At 55.5% G+C, this 24,317-nt stretch overlaps 1 protein-coding gene across 5 annotated transcripts in view; it reads left to right on the top strand.

Moving 5' to 3' along the window:
- Positions 1–24,317, top strand: part of golgb1 (golgin B1) — an 82,724-nt gene that overhangs the window by 38,684 nt on the left and 19,723 nt on the right. For all 5 annotated transcript variants that reach the window (XM_038811682.1, XM_038811684.1, XM_038811683.1 and 2 more), the window contains exons 14-16: positions 1,831–7,214; positions 9,536–11,483; positions 23,217–23,395. In XM_038811682.1, the coding sequence (XP_038667610.1) occupies positions 1,831–7,214; positions 9,536–11,483; positions 23,217–23,395 (7,511 nt within the window). The remainder of the gene's footprint in view (positions 1–1,830; positions 7,215–9,535; positions 11,484–23,216; positions 23,396–24,317) is intronic.

Consider the following 24,317-nt stretch of genomic DNA (forward strand, 5'->3'; position numbering starts at 1 on the left):
GATTTAAATTCCTAATTTTATGAATTTCAATTTGGGTCAGTTCATAGCAGTCTTGTCTGTGAAGTGTTTCAGAGAGAGACATACTGCATAAATATAAATCTTGATGGGCTTCAACTTTCTAAGTTTAGCTTTGAATATCCAACCATTATTCATTTGAAGCTGCTATGGATGTGCCTCCATTGTTTCCACTCCAGCTTTTTACAATGTTTAAATTTATTAATTCTCGAGATGTTGGCAAGGTTGACATTTCATTGCCTACCCCCAGTAGCCCTGTGAATGTGATGGTGAGTCTTTGTGAACTGCTAGCCTTTGTCAACTGAGTGACTTGTGAGGTCACTTCAGAGGGTAGTTAATAGTCAGGATGTGGGAATAGAGCCAGGCTTAGGTCAATCACGGTTGGGTGAGTGGCAGGCTTCCTGGCCTGAGAGTTGTTCGCACACCAGCGGAGCAGGCAGCTAACCACCACCTCAAGGTCAATTCGCCAGCATTGACATTCAACGCTGAATTACCAACGCTGAATTCCCCTACCAGCCAACATCCCAGGAGTTACCATTAAGCAGAAAATGAACTGCATCAGCCATATAAATACTGTGGCTACAAGAGCAGACTCCTGACTCCCCAAAGCCTGTCCACCATCTAAAAGGCACAAGTTAGGATGTGAGGCAATACTCTCCACTTGCCTGGATGAGTGCAACTCCAGCAACACTTGATACCATCCAGGAAAAAGCAGCCTGCTTGATTGGTACTCCATCCACCACCTTAAATGCTCACTTCTTCCACCACTTATGCACAGTGGCAGCAGTGTGTACTATCTACAGGGTTCAGTGCAGTAACTCACCAAAGCAACACCTTCCAAATCTGTGTCCTCTACCACCGAGAAAATTGAGGGCAGCAGATCGATGGGAACACCACCACCAAAAGAACCACGTCCCGAAAGACGTGCTTGTTAGGTGCATTGGACATTCTGACTTCTCCCTCAGTGTACCCAAACAGACGCCGGAGTGTGGCGATTAGGGGCTTTTCACAGTAACTTCATTGCAGTGTCGATGTGAGCCTACTTGTGACACTAATAAAGATTACTATAACTATATCACTGGGGCTGGGCCAAATTCCTGGAACTCCCTCCCTAACAGCACTGTTAGTGTGCCTACACCACATGGATAATTGTGGTTCAAAAAGGCAGTTCATCACCACCTTTTCGAGGGTGATTCGGGATGGGCAATGAATGCTAGCCTAGCAAGCGATGCCCCCATCCTGGAAGCCAGGTTTTAAAAGTAAGTGAAAAATGCACTATTGTACAAGCCTTGCATGCATCCATGGAGGATGCTGCAGCACTGATTGGTTAATGTGGGGAGGCATATGAGAGTTCCTGGGGAAATAAACCTGAGGTTTCTGAGGGCAGCATGCGGATGGCTTTTGTTGGTCACACACCATGTTCTCAGTTTCAGCTGCACAAGAGAGCAGAGCCATGTGAAATCCATGTGCTTTAGGGGAAAAGAAGGGGAGAGTTATCTAACAAGGAGTACTCTTTGTCCCCAACTCCATATGGCCATTTAAGAGGAAGATTGATGGAATGCTGTAGTCATTCTATTCCAAAGAAGGAGACATTAGGATAGGTGACCAAAAGTTTTAAAGGAGCAATGAAAGGTGGACAGAGGTTTGGGAAGGGAATGCCAGAGGTAGGAATCTGGTCAGCAGAAGGTAAGGCTGCTAATGGTGGGCTGAAAGAAGTTGGGGGATGCACAAAGGGCCCTTGCTGGATAGAGTGTTATATTTCCGAGTTCCCCATTGTCTCACAATTACTGAGTGTGTTTGTTTGTTTTAATCTAGCACGGTGACACAGAGGCCGAAGAGGGCAGTGACCTCCATTCGTTACAGAGGACCATCTCCGAAAAGGACAAAGAGCTTGCCACTGTTACACATCAACTGGAAGAAGCTCAAAGGGATATAGTGAGGCTCAGCCAGCAGCTGTTGGACAGGCCGGGAACAGTACTGACAGAAGATGGGGTTGGTTCACTAATACAGGTGCTGGAAGGAAATCAATTTCTGCCTCTGGAACAGATGGTTACGTCAGCAGCTGATAAGAATTTGAATGTTTTGGTAGAGCAGAAGGATGGAAGAAGCTCCATCACGCTAATGGAAGAGAGCTCAAATGCAGGCAATGAAATGGAGAAAACTACCGTTTCAGTACAGATAGAGGGCAAGAATACCTCTGTCATACAGGTAGAACAAAGGAGCACAACAGTTGTCCACCTGGATGAGAGCACTTTCTCTACCACAGAGGTGTACAGTTCTGGTGAACATTTTGGATATGGTGCTGCATCGCAGGGAGCATTACGGATGGTCTCAGGAAACGAGCAAGGTGGTGAGATTATAAGTGGTCTCCGTGAGTTTCATGTGGTTGAGAATGAAGAGTTTAAGAAACTTCAATCTCGCATACAGGAACTTGAAAAGAACTTGGAGTCAGTGGAGACCTTGTACAGCAGGCAGCTAGAGGACAAGCAAGAGCAGCTTAAGAGCTTAAATCAGAGCGTTTTGGATTGTCAGAAGGAGGCAGAGAATGCGAAAGAAACCATTCATAACCTGAGTTTAGAAAAGAGCCATCTTCTTGATCAGATTAAACGATATGATGAGGAATTGTGTGAAATATCTCAACTGAAAGAGAGACTGATGAAAGCGGAGGAAGATGTGGTGCATGAAGAGAAGAAGCGCCTTATGATTTTGGAGAATACGAGCATGCAGAGCGGTTTGTTGGAAGAACAGCTTCAGAGTGCGGAGAATGAATCCCGGTCAAAAGATGTGAAAATGGAAGCCCTAGAGAAGGAGCTGGATATCATCCAGTGCCGGGCCTCTGGGAAGGAGGAAGAGGCTAAAGGTTTGAGAGGGCGGTTACAAGAGAAAGAAGAAGCAGTTTTGTGTTTGAAGCAGCTCATAACAGATTCCGAGTCCCAAGTTGAGGAGCTCCGACAGAAGCTTTCCTTCGGGGAACAGGAATTGACGAGTGTGCAGCAGAGTCTGTCCGAGGAGAGGAATAAAGTTCAACAGCTTCAGAGCAGCCTATCAGGAAGGGACGTTGAAATGGCTGAGCTAACCATGAGCATGTCTGAGAAAATGGTCATGTTGAACGAAGACAAGTTTTCACTGGGGAACGAAGTGAAGCGCTTAAAGGAGCAGCTGTTATTGCTGCAAAAAGACCAGGAGGGGAATGAAGACCAGGAGAATCCCGCCAGTGAGACCAATCAGCCCTCTCAGGAGAGAGACCTCTTCCAAGATAACACCGCCGGGTTTGAAATGTTGCTCAAGGAAAAGGACAGATTGGAGAAACAGGTGGAAAACCTGAAGAAGGAGAATGAACAGGTGAAAAGAAAACTGCAGGCCGCTTTGATAAAGAGGAAGGAGCTTTTAAAGAAAGTGGAGGAAATGAGCCTGGAAGCACAGAATAAAGGACTCCAGGCAGAAGAACACTTGGCACCAGCATATGAAACAGAAGGTGGTGATCTAGTACCTTCAGAGTCAGTGAGACCACTTAACGAAACACAAACCCAGGGTCCACAAACTGTTGACCTGATTAGGGAACTCGCTGAAAAAGAAAGTGACTTGCAGAACGTGAACAAAACTCTGCAAGATCAAGCAGCTAGTGTTAGTCAACTTCAGAATTTGGTAGACTGCCTGAGGCAAAGCCTGCAGGAGAAAACGGATCGTGTGAGTGCTCTGGAAGCTGATCTATTTGCCAAGCATTTAACTACTGAACAGCTAACGTCACAGCACGAGGTGGAACAGAAATGTGTGGAACACGAGCGTACTGAAGCAGATTCCAGTCAGAATGTGGCGGAGCCCATCTCCCCAATGGAAGGGTCGGTAAAAGTCAGTCAAACTGAGCTGGAGTGTAAGCTTTTCACCCTGGAGCGAGAGAAAGATCAGCTGCAGAGGAAGCTTGAGGAGGCTGTGAGTTCACGCAAGGACACGATGAAAAAGGCTCAGGAGAAAACCAGACATCACAGGGAACAAGTGAAACAACAGAAAGAAGAATATAAAGCCCTGCTGGAGAATTTCAACGAACAAAATCACGAGAAAGCGAGCATCTACGAGGAACTAGCAAAAGTGAAAGAGCAGCTACGGCTGTTGGAAGAGAAGCCTTCTGCAACCGTGGCATTGCTAGCGGAAAATGTACTTCAGGGTAACCCTGAAGAGATAATTGTCCCAGAGGAGAACCAGCAATTAGGCTGGAGCACGGAGCGGGTAGGTTCCTCAAAAATAGAACCGGTTCAGACATTGATTGACCTATCTGAACCAAGAGGTGATGATCTCTTGGTGGCACGGTTAAAAGAAGAGCTCCAGAAGGTACAGGACGAGAGGGATGAACTTTCTTTAAAATTGCAACATTTGACACAACTTGAGCAAAAAACAAGGGAAGAATCGACAGAGTCTCTGAATCAAATTACTGAGCTGCAGAGTACCCACCATCTTGAGAAGGAGGAGTTACTTAAAGAAGTTGACATTCTGAAGAAAAGATATCAAGACATGGAACTTAAATCGGCTTTAGAAGAAGCCAGGGCCGAAAGTTCTGCCTCCGAACACGTAGCCACACTGAAGAAGGAATACGAGGATTTAAAGGGTGCCTTACAGAAGAAGGATGAAGAAGTAGAACATTTTAATATCCAGTTAAAGGAAAAAGATGCACTCCTCAAAGACCTGCAGCAGAAGATGTCTGATGAGGAAGACCTTGTCCGAGCTTTGCAGACTCAAATAGAAGTGCAAGCAAAAGAGTTTGAAGAACAGAGCAAGCGCCTCCAAACGGAGATCCTGGAAACTCAGCAGAAGCAAGAAGAGGATGCTGAAGAGGCCAAGTCCAAACAGCAGATACAGAGAAAATTGCAAGCTGCCCTGATCTCGCGTAAGGAAAGTTTGAAAGCAAATAAGTTAATGAAGGAAGAGCTGGCTTCTGTAACGGCATTGAAAGAAGAATTAAACAGTAAGGTGGGGGAAATGGAGAAAGCTACTGAAGACCTGAGGCAGGACAAAGAAGACTTGCTCGCAAAAATGTTGAATCTCCAGGAGCAAAAGGAAAAATTTATCACAGAAGTGAATAAGTTGCTGACTGAAAAGCAGGATCTCAGTGCTTCATGCGAGAGCTTGAAGCTGGCGATTGAAGGTGTTACACAGGAAAAAGAAAGCTTACAGCAGGAGATTGAGTCCTTGAAAGGAGAACACATTGCTGAAAGTTCAGAGTGGCAAAGCAAACACCGAGACCTCCAGAAGGAATACGAAACCCTCCTACAGTCCTACGAGAACGTTGGCGGCGAGACTGAAAGGATGAGTCGTGTACTGGATGTCAGCAAGCAGGAGAAGCAGGAGCTGCTCTGTCGGATTCGAGAAGTCGAGACTCAGAAACTAGAAGTAGAAAAGCAACTTCTGGAGGCTGTCCAGGAGCAGGGGGGAATGAAAGAGAAAATGAGGAAGTTTGCTAAGTCGAAGCAGCAAAAAATTATGGAGCTGGAGGAAGAAATTGAGAGGTTTCAGTCAGAACAGCCTGAAATAAGAAACCAGGTTAAGCCCTCTGACTCAACAGAAAGTCAGCTTCAGGAGGAGCTGCAGAAAGCAAAGAGGGAAACTGAAGAGGTGATGAATGAACTGGTGACATTAAAAGCTCAACGGGATGCTTTGGACCTTGAGACTGATACACTGAGACAGCAGTTGAAGGATATTTCCAAGAAACTGGATGCAACTCAAAAAGAATTGGCAAAAAATCAAAACAATGTCATTCAAGAACAGGAAATCCAGATGAAAGAAACGATTGTTGCATCCCTTGCAGTAGAAGTTAAACAAGAGTCCAGCAGCAAATTGGGTTCTTCCGCAAAGTCAACAGCAGCCCATGTCTCCCCTGAGGGCCCACAAGAGGTCCCCGATCCAGGTTTCCTTGGTGAAATTACCAGGTGCAGAAAGGAACTGACACAACTGACAGAAAAACTGACACAGACAGAAACTGACAAACAGACGGTAGAAGATAAGGTGCATGAATTGAAGAAAGCTAATCAACTTTTGAAAAGTGAGAGGGAGACTTTGGAAGAACAATTGGCTAAGCATCAGGACAAATTCAAACTGCTGCGTGAGTCTGCCTCTAAGCTGGAGCAGGATAACCATCAGATGAGGCAACAAGTAGAAGAGTTTAAGAAGGAGAAAGCAGCTGCAGTGTCGGATAAAGATGACCTTGAAGAGCGATTGATGAATCAGCTAGCAGAGCTGAATGGCAGCATTGCCAATTACCAACAGGAATCAAAAGACAACAGCGACAAGGTTTCACGCCTCGAACTAACTATGAAAGACCGTCACAAAGATATGGACATGCTGGAAGAAGAGGTGAGGCAGCTCAAGAGTGAGAAGGCAGAAACTGCAGCCAAATTGCAAAAGGACTTTGAGGAAAAAGTCAAGTCCATGCAAAGGGGAAGAGAAGGCCGAAAGGTCCACAACAAGGAACTGCAGGAGCTGCTTAAGGTCAAACAGCAAGAGATCAAGCAGCTGCAGAAAGACTGCATCCGGTATCAAGAGAAGATCAGTGATTTGGAAAAGACCACCAAGGCACTCGAATTTGTTCAGCAAGAAACTCAGAAGAACTTGGATGCCGCGAGAAAGGAAACAACAGCAAAAATGGAGGATTGCAAGAAGACTCAAGCAGAGTTGTTTTCCTGCAAAATCCGACTCGATGATACCCAAAGTGAAGCAGCTCGGATCCAGGCAGACAACTTGAAACTGAAAGAAGAACTCCAGACCAGGGAAGTCAAGGCCCAAGATCAAGCCAGCAGCTTGGAGGAAGAGCACAAGAGAAGACTTAACCTGGAAAAAAATGAACATAGAAAGCAGCTAAGAAGTATGCAAGAGAAATTGGAGCGTTTGGAGCGTGAGAAGAAGAATGCTGAAGATTCTATTGGTGTGCTGAATGACATGATGGAGAAGACAAAAGTGGAAAATAACAAAATTCAGGCCGACTTTAATGAAAATTTGGCAAAGCTGGCAGCCTTCACTCGAAGTATGTCCTCTTTGCAGAATGATCGGGATAGAATTATCGATGAGTCCAAAAAATGGGAAATCAAGTTCAATGACGCGATCTTGAAGAAAGAGGAAGACATCAGGGCGAAGGAAGACAGCTGCAATGACCTGAAGGAGCAGCTAAGGCAGGCCTCTATTCAAAGTGAGGAACTGGAAATCAAGCTTTCCAGGTAAAGTGGGAATGTTTGGGGTGTTCATTACTTGGTTTATCCTATCGTTGGAGCACCTCACCCTCTGCTCTGCAGAAAGTCACGGGCGGACGGTCCATGGTTCCCAAATGTGTGTGGCTGGCAAGCAAGGCTGCTCGGAAGATTGTTCCTTTTATTCCTTAATTTAGGTTAAATACCAAGAGACCAGTTCAGCTGCTGCCCCAAATGAAATGAAAAAATTAAAATCGCTTATTGTCACGTGTAGGCTTCAAATGAAGTTACAGTGAAAAGCCCCTAGTCGCCACATTCCAGCGCCTTTTAGGGGAGGCTGTTACGGGAATCGAACCGTGCGAGGCCTGCTTGGTCTGCTTTCAAAGCCAGCGATTTAGCCCTGTGCTAAACAGCCCCAAATACAAGGAAGGTGAAAGTTTCAGCTGCCATTGGTTTCTCTTCGCTCATAAACCTGCAAATTCAGTCTAATCCACTACTTCTTGATTTTTCTCAGTCCCTCCTACTAACTTAATATCCACTCCCTCCATCACCAGCATACTCTGGCTACAAGGTGTATAATCTGCAGCAATGCGCCAGGTTTCTCCAGTAACTAACTCCGGCCTGACAAATCCGTGTTATTCATCACTTAGGACAAGAACAGCAAGCGCATGGGAACACAGTCACCTCCAGCTTCCCCTCAAAGTCACACAACTTTCCTTGGGGGCTGGTTTAGCACACTGGGCTCCAGCGGAATCTCGCCACTCCGATCGGAGAGGCCACTGCGGTGATTCTCCAGCCCGGATGTGCCGAAGTCCCGCCGCTGGGAGGCCTCTCCCGCCGCCGAGGTTTGAACCACCTCTGGAACGGCGGGATCAGTGGCGCGAGCGGGCCCCCAGGTCCTGGGGGTGGTGGGGGGGCGATCGAACCCCGGGGGGGTGCCCCGGCCCGCGATCGGGGCCCCCCGCTCAGACTCCGGGCCAGTGCCCTGGGTGCACTATTTTCTTCCGCGGCCGCCACGGCCTTCGCCATGGCGGAAGCGGAAGAGAACCCCCACATCGCGTATGCGCCGGCAGTGACGTCAGCGGCCAGCATGCGCCGACCGGCGAAAGCCTTTCGGCCAGCCCCGCTGCCGGGGGCGCCAGTTGTTTGCGCCGGTCTTCTGGTACAAACCGCTCCGGCGAGGGGCTGGCCCCCAAAGATGGGGAGAATTCCCCACCTTTGGGGAGGCCCGACCCCTGAGTGGTTGGCGCTACTCCCCTACGCCGGCACCCTCCGTCACGCCGGGTAGGGGAGAATGCCGCCCATGAGCACAATGGGAAATTTAGCACATAGAAATGTATTTCTGTTTTTGGTGAGATCTGTCCACTGTTTTAATGTTTTAAAATAGCCCACTTGCTCCAGTTTGATAGATAGCAAACCCTTGTAGAAGAGTCTAGGACCAGAGGGCACAATCTCAGCGTAAGGGAACGCCCATTTAAGACAGATGAGGAGGAAGTTTTTCTCGCAGAGAGTAGTGAATCTGTGGAATTCTTTACCGCAGAGGGCTGACAGACAGATTTGTAATCAGTAAAGAAATCGAGGGTTATGGGGATAAGTCAGGAAAGTGGAGTTGAAGATTATAATTTCAGATCAATAATGATTTCATTGAATGGCGGAGCAGACTCAATGCGCTGAATGGCCTACTTCTGCCCCTATATCTTATGGTCTGAGCCAAAGCCTGATGTAATCATCTGTAAGAAAGGCAGTGGCGTAGTGGTGTTGTCACTGGGCTAGTAATCCAGATACCCAGGGCAATGCTCTGGGGACATATGTTCAAATCCCACCTGGCAGATGGTAGAATTTGAATTCAATAAAAAAATATCTGGAATTAAAAATCTAATGATGATCATTGTTGATTGTTGTAAAAACCCATCTGGTTCACTAATGTCCTTTAGGGAAGGAAACTTGCCATCCTTACCTGGCCCGCCCCACAGCAGTGTGGTTGACTCTTAAATGCCCTCAGGGATGTGCAACAAATGCTGGCCCGACCAGCGACGGCCACATCCCGTGAACGAATAAAGAAAAAAAAAATGTAAGCAAAGAAGTTTACTTTATTTGGAACAGAATTTGTTTAATGTTGATTGGTTTTGATGAACTCAGACAGTTCGGAGAGACATCAAGGAGACGGTCTGTTTTCCTTTTGGACAGGGGAGGGGGAAGATGAAGTTAGAGTGGTCACTGTCGTCTGACTCCATGTTCCTAGTTTGTGCTTTATAGAGTGCTGAGGGTAGAGCCCTGCGAGGAAATGAACTTGTAAATTTGTTTATAAGTTAGCTTTGCTGCCAGACATAAATATTGTGGATTCTTTTCAGATTGGAGGGCAGTGAGCAGGAATGGGAATCAAAATTCAAGTCGGAAGAAGAATTTCACAGGAAGATGCTGAAAAAGGTTGAGGATGAAAACCGGCAACTCTTCTCAAAATCGGAAGAATTCCAGAAGCTCCACAAGGATTCCCAAAACGAACTGCTGAAGCTAACAGAAGAAGCTAAGAACCTGAGGGAACAGATTGCTCACTTGACCAGCTCCCTCGAGAAGTGCGAGAAAGCCAAAGATAACCTGGCTGACAGCCTGAGGCAGCGAGAGGCAGAGGTGCAGAATTACCTGCTGACCTGTGAGCAGCTCCACTCTGACCTCCAGAGCTCCAAATCGTTAACTGAGAAGCTGCACAAAGAGACTGGAGAAAAGGAGGAGAAGATCGTTTCGCTCCTGGCAGCTAAGGAGGAGGCTGTTGCCAACGCCATCAGCGAAGCCCAGCAACAGCTTGCCGAGGAAGTTGGGCGATGGGAAAGCCGTGCTCAAAGGGTGGGAGAGGAGAAATCGGAGGGAGAGCAAGCAATCCGAAAGCTGCAGAAAGAAACTGAAGATCTGAATGACAAGCTGAAGAAAACGGAAGAGGAGTTGAAGCAGCAGAAGATAAAGCTGGAGTCTTTTACAAAATCCATGGCCTCCCTCCAGAATGACAGGGACAGAGTGCTGAGTGACTACAAGCAACTCGAACAAAAACACATTGAGGTGATTGTAGAAAAAGATAGGCTGATTCAGGAGGCCGCCACTGAGAATAACAAACTCCGGAATGAATTGAGGAGCCAGCAAGGGAAGAAGGATGATTTGAACTCTGAAAACGCTAAACTCAATGCACAGCTCATACAGTACAGGGAGGATCTCAACCAGGTGATTTCAATGAAGGATTCCCAGTACAAACAGTTCCTAAACACTCAGCTCGAAAGAATTAAAGAGTTGGAGAATGAGAAAACTGACATTGAGAAGGTGTTAAAAGAAGTAGAGAACAGTTCAGAGGAGCTCAGTCAGGAGAACAAAGCTCTAAAGGGAGAGAAGCAGATTCAGACCGAACAATTGCAGCTGGCAGAGAAAACCATGGGTGAACTGAAGGACGAAGTAGCGAGGTTAACAATTGGTGGGCCTGTTCAGATGCTTCAGCGACAGTTGGAAGAGAAGGTCGGAGAGGTGGAAAAACTGGTCACTAGTCTCTCCTCCGCTCAGAAAAAAGTGGCTGAGCTCGAGTTGAAAGTGGTCACAACCGAGGAAGAAACTGGACAATGGCTCCGTGCCAATGAAGTCAAGTATGAAAAGGAACTTGAAAATTTGCAGCATAATGCTGGCATCATGAGAAATGAAACTGAAACAGCGGAGGAGAGAGTGGCTGAGCTGGCGAGGGATCTCATGGAGACCGAGCAGAGATTACGGGAATCAATTGAAGAGGGTGAGCAACTCAAGGCACAGAATCTGTCTTTCGGGAAAGCCATGAGTTCCTTGCAAGTGAACCGAGACCATTTCCTGGTGCAGCTTGAGGAGTTGCAGCAAAGATACACATCCGAGTTAGAGATGGAGAAGAGCAGGAGTGAAGGTTTGTGCCAAGAGCTAACCCGATCTGAAACCAATTGCCGTAACCTGGCAGAAGAGAAGGATGGTCTGTCCTCCGAGCTTGCAGCTGTGAAGAACAGCACCATCGAAGACAACCTGCGGGCCCGCATAGATGAACTCAGCAAGCAGCTGTCCTCCAAACAACAGGATGTGCATGATTTGACGTTGGAATTAGAAGGCTCAGCCAATCAGCTAAAAGCATTCTCCAAGACTGTGACAACACTACAAGATGAGAGGGACAGACTGATGGACAAAGTAGCTAAAAGCAAAAAGGTTCATGAAGTTAAGCAGGGTTCTGCATCGACCCCTTCAATATCAAGCGAAGTGCAGAGTCTGAGAAATGCTCTATCTTCGTTGCAGAATGACCGAGATAGACTGGTAAATATGATTTCTGTCACTCTAGAGTTTTATATTAAGTCTTCCCCTATAAATTAAAAATGTTTATTTTATCAATTCCTTCTTTATGCTTTGCCTGTCAGCTACCTCTCATGCCTGTCCACACCAAGTTCAGTCAGCACATCACTGTGCACGCTGGCCTCCATTGGCTCCAAGCCCAACAAAGCCAGATCCCTCCATGGTATCATCACCCCCATTCTGGTGAAACAAAATGTCCTGAAGGACTTTAGAGAGACATTATCAAACAAAATTTGACACTGAGCTACACGAGATATTGTAATGGGTGACCAAAAGCTTGGCCAAAGGGTGGACTTTAAATGAGCGACTTAAAGGAGGACTGGAGTGGAGAGGTTTAGCGAGGGTGTTCCTGGACTTAAGGCCCAAGTAACTGAAGACACAGCTGCCAATGGTGGAGCAATTAAAATGGGGGATGTGCAAGAGGCCAGAAGGAGAGAGACAGAGGAGTGAAGTTAAAGGAGGTCCTGGAGTTAGCGAGGGAGAACCTTAGAAAGTACGTCAGCTACTTATCATGTTAAACATTATGAAGGCATGTGTAAACATTTGATAATTACTTGAACATTTTTTAAGCTAATTCTCAGAATATGAATGCTGCTGGCAGAGCTGGTGATTTACTGTCCATCCCTCATTGCCCAGTGAAGATGGTGGTGAGCCATATTCCTGAACTATAACCTTATTTTGCTGATTAAACGTGAAATTTATGACACAAAGAATTATAAAATTGAGACAGCAGAGTCCATTCAGCCCATCATTTCGGTGCTGGCTCTCCAAAAGAGCAATTGACCGAACGCCAACTTCCATCTCATCGACCCCACACGTTTTTACTTTTCAGAAAGTAATTCAATTCCCTCTGAGATGCCTCGATTGAATCTGCCTAAACGACATTCTCAGGCACTGTATTCCAGATCCTAACCACTCGCTGCGTGAAAACATTTTTCCTCATGAAACAAGTGCCAGGGATTACTTTCCACACAATTCACACAATCTCTTTCCACTAAAGTCAGCTTCAGGCAAAGAAATAGAAGCTGGAAATACAAAACTGCAGCTCTGTAATGTCATAAGTGGAAGGAGTAGAAGAGAGATCAGGGTGGTTCACACTGTCATGGCCAGGTGTCTTCAACCTTGTGTTCGTCAGAACTAGGCTGTGGGAGGAATGGAACACGTTGCCATGCCCCTATCTGGCTGTACAGTACTGGGGGTTCTGTACTCTGACACTGGAAGGAAATGTTGTTACTATGCTGTGGAGACCAACACTTTGACCCCTGCGCCCTAAGATTCCAACTCAATCTACTACTGTGCTGGGGTTCTGCCCTGTATCCACCAATCCACTGGAAGGTGATGGTTCTGCACTTCCCCAGGTCCATTGCTGTGTTGGTGCCCCACATTGTGTGCCCCTGACAACTGTACTGTGCTGGGGTTCTGCCCTATATCCCCCAGTCCACTGTCCTGTGTTGGGGCCCCGCACTGTGTCCCCCAGCCCACTGTACTGTGCTACGGCCCCGCGCTGTGTCCCCCAGCCCACTGTACTGTGCTATGGCCCCGTGCTGTGTCCCCCAGCCCACTGTACTGTGTTGGGGCCCCGCACTGTGCCCCCCAGCCCACTGTACTGTGCTGGGGCCTCGCACTGTGTCCCCCAGCCCATTGTACTGTGCTACGGCCCTGCACTGTGCCCCCCAGCCCACTGTACTGTGCTACGGCCCCGCACTGTGTCCCCCAGCCCACTGTACTGTGCTACGGCCCCGCACTGTGTCCCCCAGCCCACTGTACTGTGCTGGGGCCTCGCACTCTGTCACCCAGCCCACTGTACTGTGCTGGGGCCTCACACTCTGTCCCCCAGCCCACTGTACTGTGCTGGGGCCTCGCACTGTGCCCCCAGCCCACTGTACTGTGCTGGGGCCCCAAACTGTGCCCCCCCCAGCCCACTGTACTGTGCTGGGGCCCCGCACTGTGTCCCCCAGCCCACTGTACTGTGCTGGGGCCCTGCACAGTGCCCCCCAGCCCACTGTACTGTGCTGGGGCCTCGCACTGTGTCCCCCAGCCCACTGTACTGTGCTGGGGCCTTGCACTGTGCCCCCAGCCCACTGTACTGTGCTACGGCCCCGCACTGTGTCCCCCAGCAACTGTACTGTGCTGGGGCCTCACACTCTGTCCCCCAGCCCACTGTACTGTGCTGGGGCCTCGCACTGTGTCCCCCAGCCCACTGTACTGTGCTGGGGCCCCACACTCTGTCCCCCAGCCCACTGTACTGTGCTGGGGCCTCGCACTGTGCCCCCAGCCCACTGTACTGTGCTGGGGCCTCACACTCTGTCCCCCAGCCCACTGTACTGTGCTGGGGCCTCGCACTGTGCCCCCAGCCCACTGTACTGTGCTGGGGCCCCAAACTGTGCCCCCCCAGCCCACTGTACTGTGCTACGGCCCTGCACTGTGTTCCCCAGCCCACTATACTGTGCTACGGCCCTGCACTGTGTCCCCCAGCCCACTGTACTGTGCTGGGGCCTCGCACTGTGCCCCCAGCCCACTGGGGCCCCGCACTGCTACGGCCCTGCACTGTGTCCCCCAGCCCACTGTACTGTGCTGGGGCCCCGCACTGTGCCCCCAGCCCACTGTACTGTGCTACGGCCCCGCACTGTGTCCCCCAGCCCACTGTACTGTGCTACGGCCCTGCACTGTGTCCCCCAGCCCACTGTACTGTGCTGGGGCCTCGCACTGTGCCCCCCAGCCCACTGTACTGTGTTGGGGCCTCGCACTGTGCCCCCCAGCCCACTGTACTGTGCTACGGCCCTGCACTGTGTCCCCCAGCCCACTGTACTGTGCTGGATCCTCGCACTGTGCCCCCCAGCCCACTGTACTGTGCTGGAGCCTCGCACTGTGCCCCCCAGCCCACTGTACTGTGCTGGGGCCCCGCACTGTGCCCCCCAGCCCACTGTACTGTGCTGGGGCGTCGCACTGTGCCCCCAGCCCACTGTACTGTGCTGGGGCCTCACACTGTGCCCCCCAGCCCACTGTACTGTGCTGGGGCCTCACACTGTGTCCCACAGCCCACTGTACTGTGCTACGGCCCTGCACTGTGTTCCCCAGCCCACTGTACTGTGCTGCGGCCCTGCACTGTGTCCCCAGCCCACTGTACTGTGCTGGGGCGTCGCACTGTGTCCCACAGCCCACTGTACTGTGCTACGGCCCTGCACTGTGTTCCCCAGCCCACTGTACTGTGCTACGGCCCTGCACTGTGTCCCCCAGCCCACTGTACTGTGCTGGGGCCTCGCACTGTGCCCCCAGCCTACTGTACTGTGCTGGGGCCCCGCACTGTGCCCCGCAGCCCACTGTACTGTGCTACGGCCCCGCACTGTGTCCCCTAGCCCACTGTACTGTGCTGGGGCCTCACATTCTGTTCCCCAGCCCACTGTCCTGTGCTGGGGCCTCGCACTGTGCCCCCCAGCCCACTGTACTGTGTTGGGGCCTCGCACTGTGCCCCCCAGCCCACTGTACTGTGCTGGGGCCTCGCACTGTGCCCCCGGCCCACTGTACTGTGCTGGGGCCCCGCACTGTGCCCCCCAACCCACTGTAATGTGCTGGGGCCCCGCACTTTGCCCCCCAGCCCACTGTACTGTGCTGGGGCCTTGTGCTGTGTCCCTCAGCCCACTGTACTGTGCTGGGGCCCCGCACTGTGCCCCCCAGCCCACTGTACTGTGCTGGGGCCCCGCACTGTGCCCCCCAGCCCACTGTACTGTGCTACGGCCCTGCACTGTGTCCCCAGCCCACTGAACTGTGCTGGGGCCCCGCACTGTGCCCCCCGGCCCACTGTACTGTGCTGGGGTCCCGCAAGCCCCAGCCCACTGTACTGTGCTGGGGTCCCGCAAGCCCCAGCCCACTGTACTGTGCTGGGGCCTCGCACTGTGCTGGGGCCCAGCACTGTGTCCCCCGGCCCACTGTACTGTGCTGGGGCCCCGCACTGTGTCCCCCAGCCCACTGTACTGTGCTGGGGCCTTGTGCTGTGTCCCCCGGCCCACTGTACTGTGCTGGGGCCCCGCACTGTGTCCCCCAGCCCACTGTACTGTGCTGGGGCCCCGCACTTTGCCCCCCAGCCCACTGTACTGTGCTGGGGCCCCGCACTGTGTCCCCCGGCCCACTGTACTGTGCTGGGGTCCCGCAAGCCCCAGCCCACTGTACTGTGCTGGGGCCTCGCACTGTGCTGGGGCCCCGCACCGTGTCCCCCGGCCCACTGTACTGTGCTGGGGCCTCGCACTGTGCCCCCTGGCCCACTGTACTGTGCTGGGGTCCCGCAAGCCCCAGCCCACTGTACTGTGCTGGGGCCCCGCACTGTGTCCCCCAGCCCACTGTACTGTGCTGGGGCCCCGCACTGTGCCCCCCAGCCCACTGTACTGTGCTGGGGTCCCGCACTGTGTCCCCCGGTCCACTGTACTGTGCTGGGGCCCCGCACTGTGCCCCCAGCCCACTGTACTGTGCTGGGGCCCCGCACTGTGTCCCCCAGCCCACTGTACTGTGCTGGGGTCCCGCACTGTGCCCCCAGCCCACTGTACTGTGCTGGGGCCCCGCACTGTGCCCCCAGCCCACTGTACTGTGCTACGGCCCCGCACTGTGTCCCCCAGCCCACTGTACTGTGCTACGGCCCTGCACTGTGTCCCCCAGCCCACTGTACTGTGCTGGGGCCTCGCACTGTGCCCCCAGCCCACTGTACTGTGCTGGGGCCCCGCACTGTGCCCCCAGCCCACTGTACTGTGCTACGGCCCCGCACTGTGTCCCCCAGCCCACTGTACTGTGCTACGGCCCTGCACTGTGTCCCCCAGCCCACTGTACTGTGCTGGGGCCTCGCACTGTGCCCCCCAGCCCACTGTACTGTGCTGGGGCCTCACACTGTGCCCCCCAGCCCACTGTACTGTGCTACGGCCCCGCACTGTGTCCCCCAGCCCACTGTACTGTGCTACGGCCCTGCACTGTGTCCCCCAGCCCACTGTACTGTGCTGGGGCCTCGCACTGTGCCCCCCAGCCCACTGTACTGTGTTGGGGCCTCGCACTGTGCCCCCCAGCCCACTGTACTGTGCTACGGCCCTGCACTGTGTCCCCCAGCCCACTGTACTGTGCTGGATCCTCGCACTGTGCCCCCCAGCCCACTGTACTGTGCTGGAGCCTCGCACTGTGCCCCCCAGCCCACTGTACTGTGCTGGGGCCCCGCACTGTGCCCCCCAGCCCACTGTACTGTGCTGGGGCGTCGCACTGTGTCCCACAGCCCACTGTACTGTGCTACGGCCCTGCACTGTGTTCCCCAGCCCACTGTACTGTGCTGCGGCCCTGCACTGTGTCCCCAGCCCACTGTACTGTGCTGGGGCGTCGCACTGTGTCCCACAGCCCACTGTACTGTGCTACGGCCCTGCACTGTGTTCCCCAGCCCACTGTACTGTGCTACGGCCCTGCACTGTGTCCCCCAGCCCACTGTACTGTGCTGGGGCCTCGCACTGTGCCCCCAGCCTACTGTACTGTGCTGGGGCCCCGCACTGTGCCCCACAGCCCACTGTACTGTGCTACGGCCCCGCACTGTGTCCCCTAGCCCACTGTACTGTGCTGGGGCCTCACATTCTGTTCCCCAGCCCACTGTCCTGTGCTGGGGCCTCGCACTGTGCCCCCCAGCCCACTGTACTGTGTTGGGGCCTCGCACTGTGCCCCCCAGCCCACTGTACTGTGCTGGGGCCTCGCACTGTGCCCCCGGCCCACTGTACTGTGCTGGGGCCCCGCACTGTGCCCCCCAACCCACTGTACTGTGCTGGGGCCCCGCACTTTGCCCCCCAGCCCACTGTACTGTGCTGGGGCCTTGTGCTGTGTCCCTCAGCCCACTGTACTGTGCTGGGGCCCCGCACTGTGCCCCCCAGCCCACTGTACTGTGCTGGGGCCCCGCACTGTGCCCCCCAGCCCACTGTACTGTGCTACGGCCCTGCACTGTGTCCCCAGCCCACTGAACTGTGCTGGGGCCCCGCACTGTGCCCCCCGGCCCACTGTACTGTGCTGGGGTCCCGCAAGCCCCAGCCCACTGTACTGTGCTGGGGTCCCGCAAGCCCCAGCCCACTGTACTGTGCTGGGGCCTCGCACTGTGCTGGGGCCCAGCACTGTGTCCCCCGGCCCACTGTACTGTGCTGGGGCCCCGCACTGTGTCCCCCAGCCCACTGTACTGTGCTGGGGCCCCGCACTGTGTCCCCCAGCCCACTGTACTGTGCTGGGGCCCCGCACTGTGCCCCCCAGCCCACTGTACTGTGCTGGGGCCCCGCACTTTGCCCCCCAGCCCACTGTACTGTGCTGGGGCCTTGTGCTGTGTCCCCCGGCCCACTGTACTGTGTTGGGGCCTCGCACTGTGCCCCCCAGCCCACTGTACTGTGCTGGGGCCTCGCACTGTGCCCCCAGCCCACTGTACTGTGCTGGGGCCCCGCACTGTGTCCCCCGGCCCACTGTACTGTGCTGGGGTCCCGCAAGCCCCAGCCCACTGTACTGTGCTGGGGCCTCGCACTGTGCTGGGGCCCCGCACCGTGTCCCCCGGCCCACTGTACTGTGCTGGGGTCCCGCAAGCCCCAGCCCACTGTACTGTGCTGGGGCCCCGCACTGTGTCCCCCAGCCCACTGTACTGTGCTGGGGTCCCGCACTGTGCCCCCCAGCCCACTGTACTGTGCTGGGGTCCCGCACTGTGTCCCCCGGTCCACTGTACTGTGCTGGGGCCCCGCACTGTGCCCCCAGCCCACTGTACTGTGCTGGGGCCCCGCACTGTGTCCCCCAGCCCACTGTACTGTGCTGGGGTCCCGCACTGTGCCCCCCAGCCCACTGTACTGTGCTGGGGCCCCGCACTGTGACTCCAGCCCACTGTACTGGGCTGGGGCCCCGCACTGTGCCCCCTGGCCCACTGTACTGGGCTGGGGTCCCGCAAGCCCCAGCCCACTGTACTGTGCTGGTATCCCGCACTGTGCCCCCAGACCACTGTACTGTGCTGGGGCCTCGCACTGTGTCCCCCAGCCCACTGTACCGTGCTGGTATCCTGCACTGTGTCCCCCAGCCCACTGTACTGTGCTGGGGCCCCGCACTGTGCCCCCTGGCCCACTGTACTGGGCTGGGGTCCCGCAAGCCCCAGCCCACTGTACTGTGCTGGTATCCCGCACTGTGCCCCCAGCCCACTGTACTGTGCTGGGGCCCCGCACTGTGCCCCCCGGTCCACTGTACCGTGCTGGGCTGGGGCCTCGCACTGTGCCCCCAGCCCACTGTACTGTGCTGGGGCCCCGCACTGTGTCCCCCGGCCCACTGTACTGTGCTGGGGTCCCGCAAGCCCCAGCCCACTGTACTGTGCTGGGGCCTCGCACTGTGCTGGGGCCCCGCACCGTGTCCCCCGGCCCACTGTACTGTGCTGGGGCCTCGCACTGTGCCCCCTGGCCCACTGTACTGTGCTGGGGTCCCGCAAGCCCCAGCCCACTGTACTGTGCTGGGGCCCCGCACTGTGTCCCCCAGCCCACTGTACTGTGCTGGGGTCCCGCACTGTGCCCCCCAGCCCACTGTACTGTGCTGGGGTCCCGCACTGTGTCCCCCGGTCCACTGTACTGTGCTGGGGCCCCGCACTGTGCCCCCAGCCCACTGTACTGTGCTGGGGCCCCGCACTGTGTCCCCCAGCCCACTGTACTGTGCTGGGGTCCCGCACTGTGCCCCCAGCCCACTGTACTGTGCTGGGGCCCCGCACTGTGCCCCCAGCCCACTGTACTGTGCTACGGCCCCGCACTGTGTCCCCCAGCCCACTGTACTGTGCTACGGCCCTGCACTGTGTCCCCCAGCCCACTGTACTGTGCTGGGGCCTCGCACTGTGCCCCCAGCCCACTGTACTGTGCTGGGGCCCCGCACTGTGCCCCCAGCCCACTGTACTGTGCTACGGCCCCGCACTGTGTCCCCCAGCCCACTGTACTGTGCTACGGCCCTGCACTGTGTCCCCCAGCCCACTGTACTGTGCTGGGGCCTCGCACTGTGCCCCCCAGCCCACTGTACTGTGCTGGGGCCTCGCACTGTGCCCCCCAGCCCACTGTACTGTGCTACGGCCCTGCACTGTGTCCCCCAGCCCACTGTACTGTGCTGGATCCTCGCACTGTGCCCCCCAGCCCACTGTACTGTGCTGGAGCCTCGCACTGTGCCCCCCAGCCCACTGTACTGTGCTGGGGCCCCGCACTGTGCCCCCCAGCCCACTGTACTGTGCTGGGGCGTCGCACTGTGTCCCACAGCCCACTGTACTGTGCTACGGCCCTGCACTGTGTTCCCCAGCCCACTGTACTGTGCTGCGGCCCTGCACTGTGTCCCCAGCCCACTGTACTGTGCTGGGGCGTCGCACTGTGTCCCACAGCCCACTGTACTGTGCTACGGCCCTGCACTGTGTTCCCCAGCCCACTGTACTGTGCTACGGCCCTGCACTGTGTCCCCCAGCCCACTGTACTGTGCTGGGGCCTCGCACTGTGCCCCCAGCCTACTGTACTGTGCTGGGGCCCCGCACTGTGCCCCGCAGCCCACTGTACTGTGCTACGGCCCCGCACTGTGTCCCCTAGCCCACTGTACTGTGCTGGGGCCTCACATTCTGTTCCCCAGCCCACTGTCCTGTGCTGGGGCCTCGCACTGTGCCCCCCAGCCCACTGTACTGTGTTGGGGCCTCGCACTGTGCCCCCCAGCCCACTGTACTGTGCTGGGGCCTCGCACTGTGCCCCCGGCCCACTGTACTGTGCTGGGGCCCCGCACTGTGCCCCCCAACCCACTGTACTGTGCTGGGGCCCCGCACTTTGCCCCCCAGCCCACTGTACTGTGCTGGGGCCTTGTGCTGTGTCCCTCAGCCCACTGTACTGTGCTGGGGCCCCGCACTGTGCCCCCCAGCCCACTGTACTGTGCTGGGGCCCCGCACTGTGCCCCCCAGCCCACTGTACTGTGCTACGGCCCTGCACTGTGTCCCCAGCCCACTGAACTGTGCTGGGGCCCCGCACTGTGCCCCCCGGCCCACTGTACTGTGCTGGGGTCCCGCAAGCCCCAGCCCACTGTACTGTGCTGGGGTCCCGCAAGCCCCAGCCCACTGTACTGTGCTGGGGCCTCGCACTGTGCTGGGGCCCAGCACTGTGTCCCCCGGCCCACTGTACTGTGCTGGGGCCCCGCACTGTGTCCCCCAGCCCACTGTACTGTGCTGGGGCCCCGCACTGTGTCCCCCAGCCCACTGTACTGTGCTGGGGCCCCGCACTGTGCCCCCCAGCCCACTGTACTGTGCTGGGGCCCCGCACTTTGCCCCCCAGCCCACTGTACTGTGCTGGGGCCTTGTGCTGTGTCCCCCGGCCCACTGTACTGTGCTGGGGCCCCGCACTGTGCCCCCCAGCCCACTGTACTGTGCTGGGGCCCCGCACTGTGTCCCCCAGCCCACTGTACTGTGCTGGGGCCCCGCACTGTGCCCCCCAGCCCACTGTACTGTGCTGGGGCCCCGCACTGTGTCCCCCGGCCCACTGTACTGTGCTGGGGTCCCGCAAGCCCCAGCCCACTGTACTGTGCTGGGGCCTCGCACTGTGCTGGGGCCCCGCACCGTGTCCCCCGGCCCACTGTACTGTGCTGGGGTCCCGCAAGCCCCAGCCCACTGTACTGTGCTGGGGCCCCGCACTGTGTCCCCCAGCCCACTGTACTGTGCTGGGGTCCCGCACTGTGCCCCCCAGCCCACTGTACTGTGCTGGGGTCCCGCACTGTGTCCCCCGGTCCACTGTACTGTGCTGGGGCCCCGCACTGTGCCCCCAGCCCACTGTACTGTGCTGGGGCCCCGCACTGTGTCCCCCAGCCCACTGTACTGTGCTGGGGTCCCGCACTGTGCCCCCCAGCCCACTGTACTGTGCTGGGGCCCCGCACTGTGACTCCAGCCCACTGTACTGGGCTGGGGCCCCGCACTGTGCCCCCTGGCCCACTGTACTGGGCTGGGGCCCCGCACTGTGACTCCAGCCCACTGTACTGGGCTGGGGTCCCGCAAGCCCCAGCCCACTGTACTGTGCTGGTATCCCGCACTGTGCCCCCAGACCACTGTACTGTGCTGGGGCCTCGCACTGTGTCCCCCAGCCCACTGTACCGTGCTGGTATCCTGCACTGTGTCCCCCAGCCCACTGTACTGTGCTGGGGCCCCGCACTGTGCCCCCTGGCCCACTGTACTGGGCTGGGGTCCCGCAAGCCCCAGCCCACTGTACTGTGCTGGTATCCCGCACTGTGCCCCCAGCCCACTGTACTGTGCTGGGGCCCCGCACTGTGCCCCCCAGCCCACTGTACCGTGCTGGTATCCTGCACTGTGTCCCCCAGCCCACTGTACTGTGCTGGGGCCCCGCACTGTGCCCCCTGGCCCACTGTACTGGGCTGGGGTCCCGCAAGCCCCAGCCCACTGTACTGTGCTGGTATCCCGCACTGTGCCCCCAGCCCACTGTACTGTGCTGGGGCCCCGCACTGTGCCCCCCGGTCCACTGTACCGTGCTGGGGCCCCGCACTGTGCCCCCCAGCCCACTGTACCGTGCTGGGGCCCCGCACTGTGCCCCCCAGCCCACTGTACCGTGCTGGGGCCCCGCACTGTGTCCCCCAGCCCACTGTACCGTGCTGGTATCCCGCACTGTGTCCCCCAGCCCACTGTACCGTGCTGGTATCCCGCACTGTGACTCCAGCCCACTGTACCGTGCTGGGGTCCCGCACTGTGTCCCCCGGTCCACTGTACCGTGCTGGTATCCCGCACTGTGTCCCCCAGCCCACTGTACCGTGCTGGTATCCCGCACTGTGACTCCAGCCCACTGTACTGTGCTGGGGCCCCGCACTGTGCCCCCAGCCCACTGTACTGTGCTGGGGCCCCGCACTGTGTCCCCCAGCCCACTGTACCGTGCTGGTATCCTGCACTGTGCCCCCCAGCCCACTGTACCGTGCTGGTATCCTGCACTATGCAGATGACTCCATCCGGCCTATTGAGCCAGTACCAACATTCCGAAAGAGCCACACTGCCGACACCCCAATCCTCCTATTCGCATAGCCCCACCTAACCTTTGGACCCTTGGTGGCGAGGCCAATCCACTAAATCTTTGGACTGTGGTGGGGGGGGGGGGGGAAACAGGAGCATCTGGTGGAAACCCACGCAGATACGCAGATACACAACAGCATGGTAGCATGGTGGTTAGCATAAATGCTTCACAGCTCCAGGGTCCCAGGTTCGATTCCCGGCTGGGTCACTGTCTGTGTGGAGTCTGCACGTGTGTGCGTGGGTTTCCTCCGGGTGCTCCAGTTCCCTCCCACAGTCCAAAGATGTGCGGGTTAGGTGGATTGGCCATGCTAAATTGCCCGTAGTGTCCTAAAAAGTAAGGTTGGGGGGAGGGGGGGGGGTTGTTGGGTTACAGGTATAGGGTGAATACGTGGGTTTGAGTAGGGTGATCATTGCTCGGCACAACATCGAGGGCCGAAGGGCCTGTTCTGTGCTGTACTGTTCTATGTTCTATTATACAGGAAGAATGTGCACGCTTCACACAGTGACCCAAGGTCAGAATTGAACCCGGGTCCCATGGCGCTGTGAGCCTAACCACTGTGGCACCATGTTGCCCTGATATCCCCAGTCCCTGTGTTTCTGTTTTGGTGCTCTGCGCTATGCTCCCTCATTCCCAGTATATCTCTGCAGTTCTACTTTCCTAATTCTGGTTGCAGCTGAAGGAGATGAAGAGCCAGCAGCAGCAGTATGTGCAGATTGGGGAGGAGGCAGCTGAATTGTCACAGCTCCAGGCGCAGCTTGAAGGCCAGAACCGACAGATAGCCGATTACCAAGAGACCCAGGAGCAACTGAAGAAGGAGAACAACGCATGCCGGCACGAGCTGGAACAGCACAGGTTGATATTTAATTGTTGATTTTCGGTCAGTTTGTGTTTTTGGCTGGCACTTGCCTTTGTCAGGATTTGTCATTCCCGAACTCTGTCTAATCACTGCTGGCCCATCAGAGACCGTGAGCAGCCAAACATCTCTCAAATGGCTGTTGTACACCAGGACAAATTTGCATTTGTATAAACTTCAAATCCTCTTTGCGTAATTCACACAATGGATCACTTGTTGCATAGGCGAAGAAAGCTTGGGGTGGGAGGGAATCATCTTGACCAGTTTCTGACACGTTGGAAGGAGGAAACAATCTGAATCAGGAAATCAGTGCCAACGTATGCCTCGCGCGGCAACTGAAAAATACAGGAAATGCACTGTGTGTATAACTGCACTTCTGTGTTTATGTGTGTGTAAATCCACTGCCATGTGTGTATGTATGACTCCACTGCCCTGTGTTTGCGTGTATGTGCGTGTAACTCTACTGTCCTGTGTTTGTGTGTGTAACTCCTATCCTGTGTTTGTGAGTGTGTAACTCCACTGACCTGTGTTTGTGTGTGTGTAACTCTGCTGCCGTGTGTGTGTGTGTAACTCTGCTGCCGTGTGTGTGTGTGTAACTCTGATGCCGTGTGTGTGTGTGTGTAACTCTGATGCCGTGTGTGTGTGTGTAACTCCTATCCTGTGTTTGTGAGTGTGTAACTCCACTGACCTGTGTTTGTGTGTATGTGCGTGTAACTCTACTGTCCTGTGTTTGTGTGTGTAACTCCTATCCTGTGTTTGAGAGTGTGTAACTCCACTGACCTGTGTTTGTGTGTATGTGCGTGTAACTCTACTGTCCTGTGTTTGTGTGTGTAACTCCTATCCTGTGTTTGTGAGTATGTAACTCCACTGACCTGTGTTTGTGTGTGTGTAACTCTGCTGCCGTGTGTGTGTGTGTAACTC

This window comes from Scyliorhinus canicula, chromosome 11 (genome assembly GCF_902713615.1).
Source record: "Scyliorhinus canicula chromosome 11, sScyCan1.1, whole genome shotgun sequence".
Lineage (NCBI taxonomy): Eukaryota > Metazoa > Chordata > Chondrichthyes > Carcharhiniformes > Scyliorhinidae > Scyliorhinus > Scyliorhinus canicula.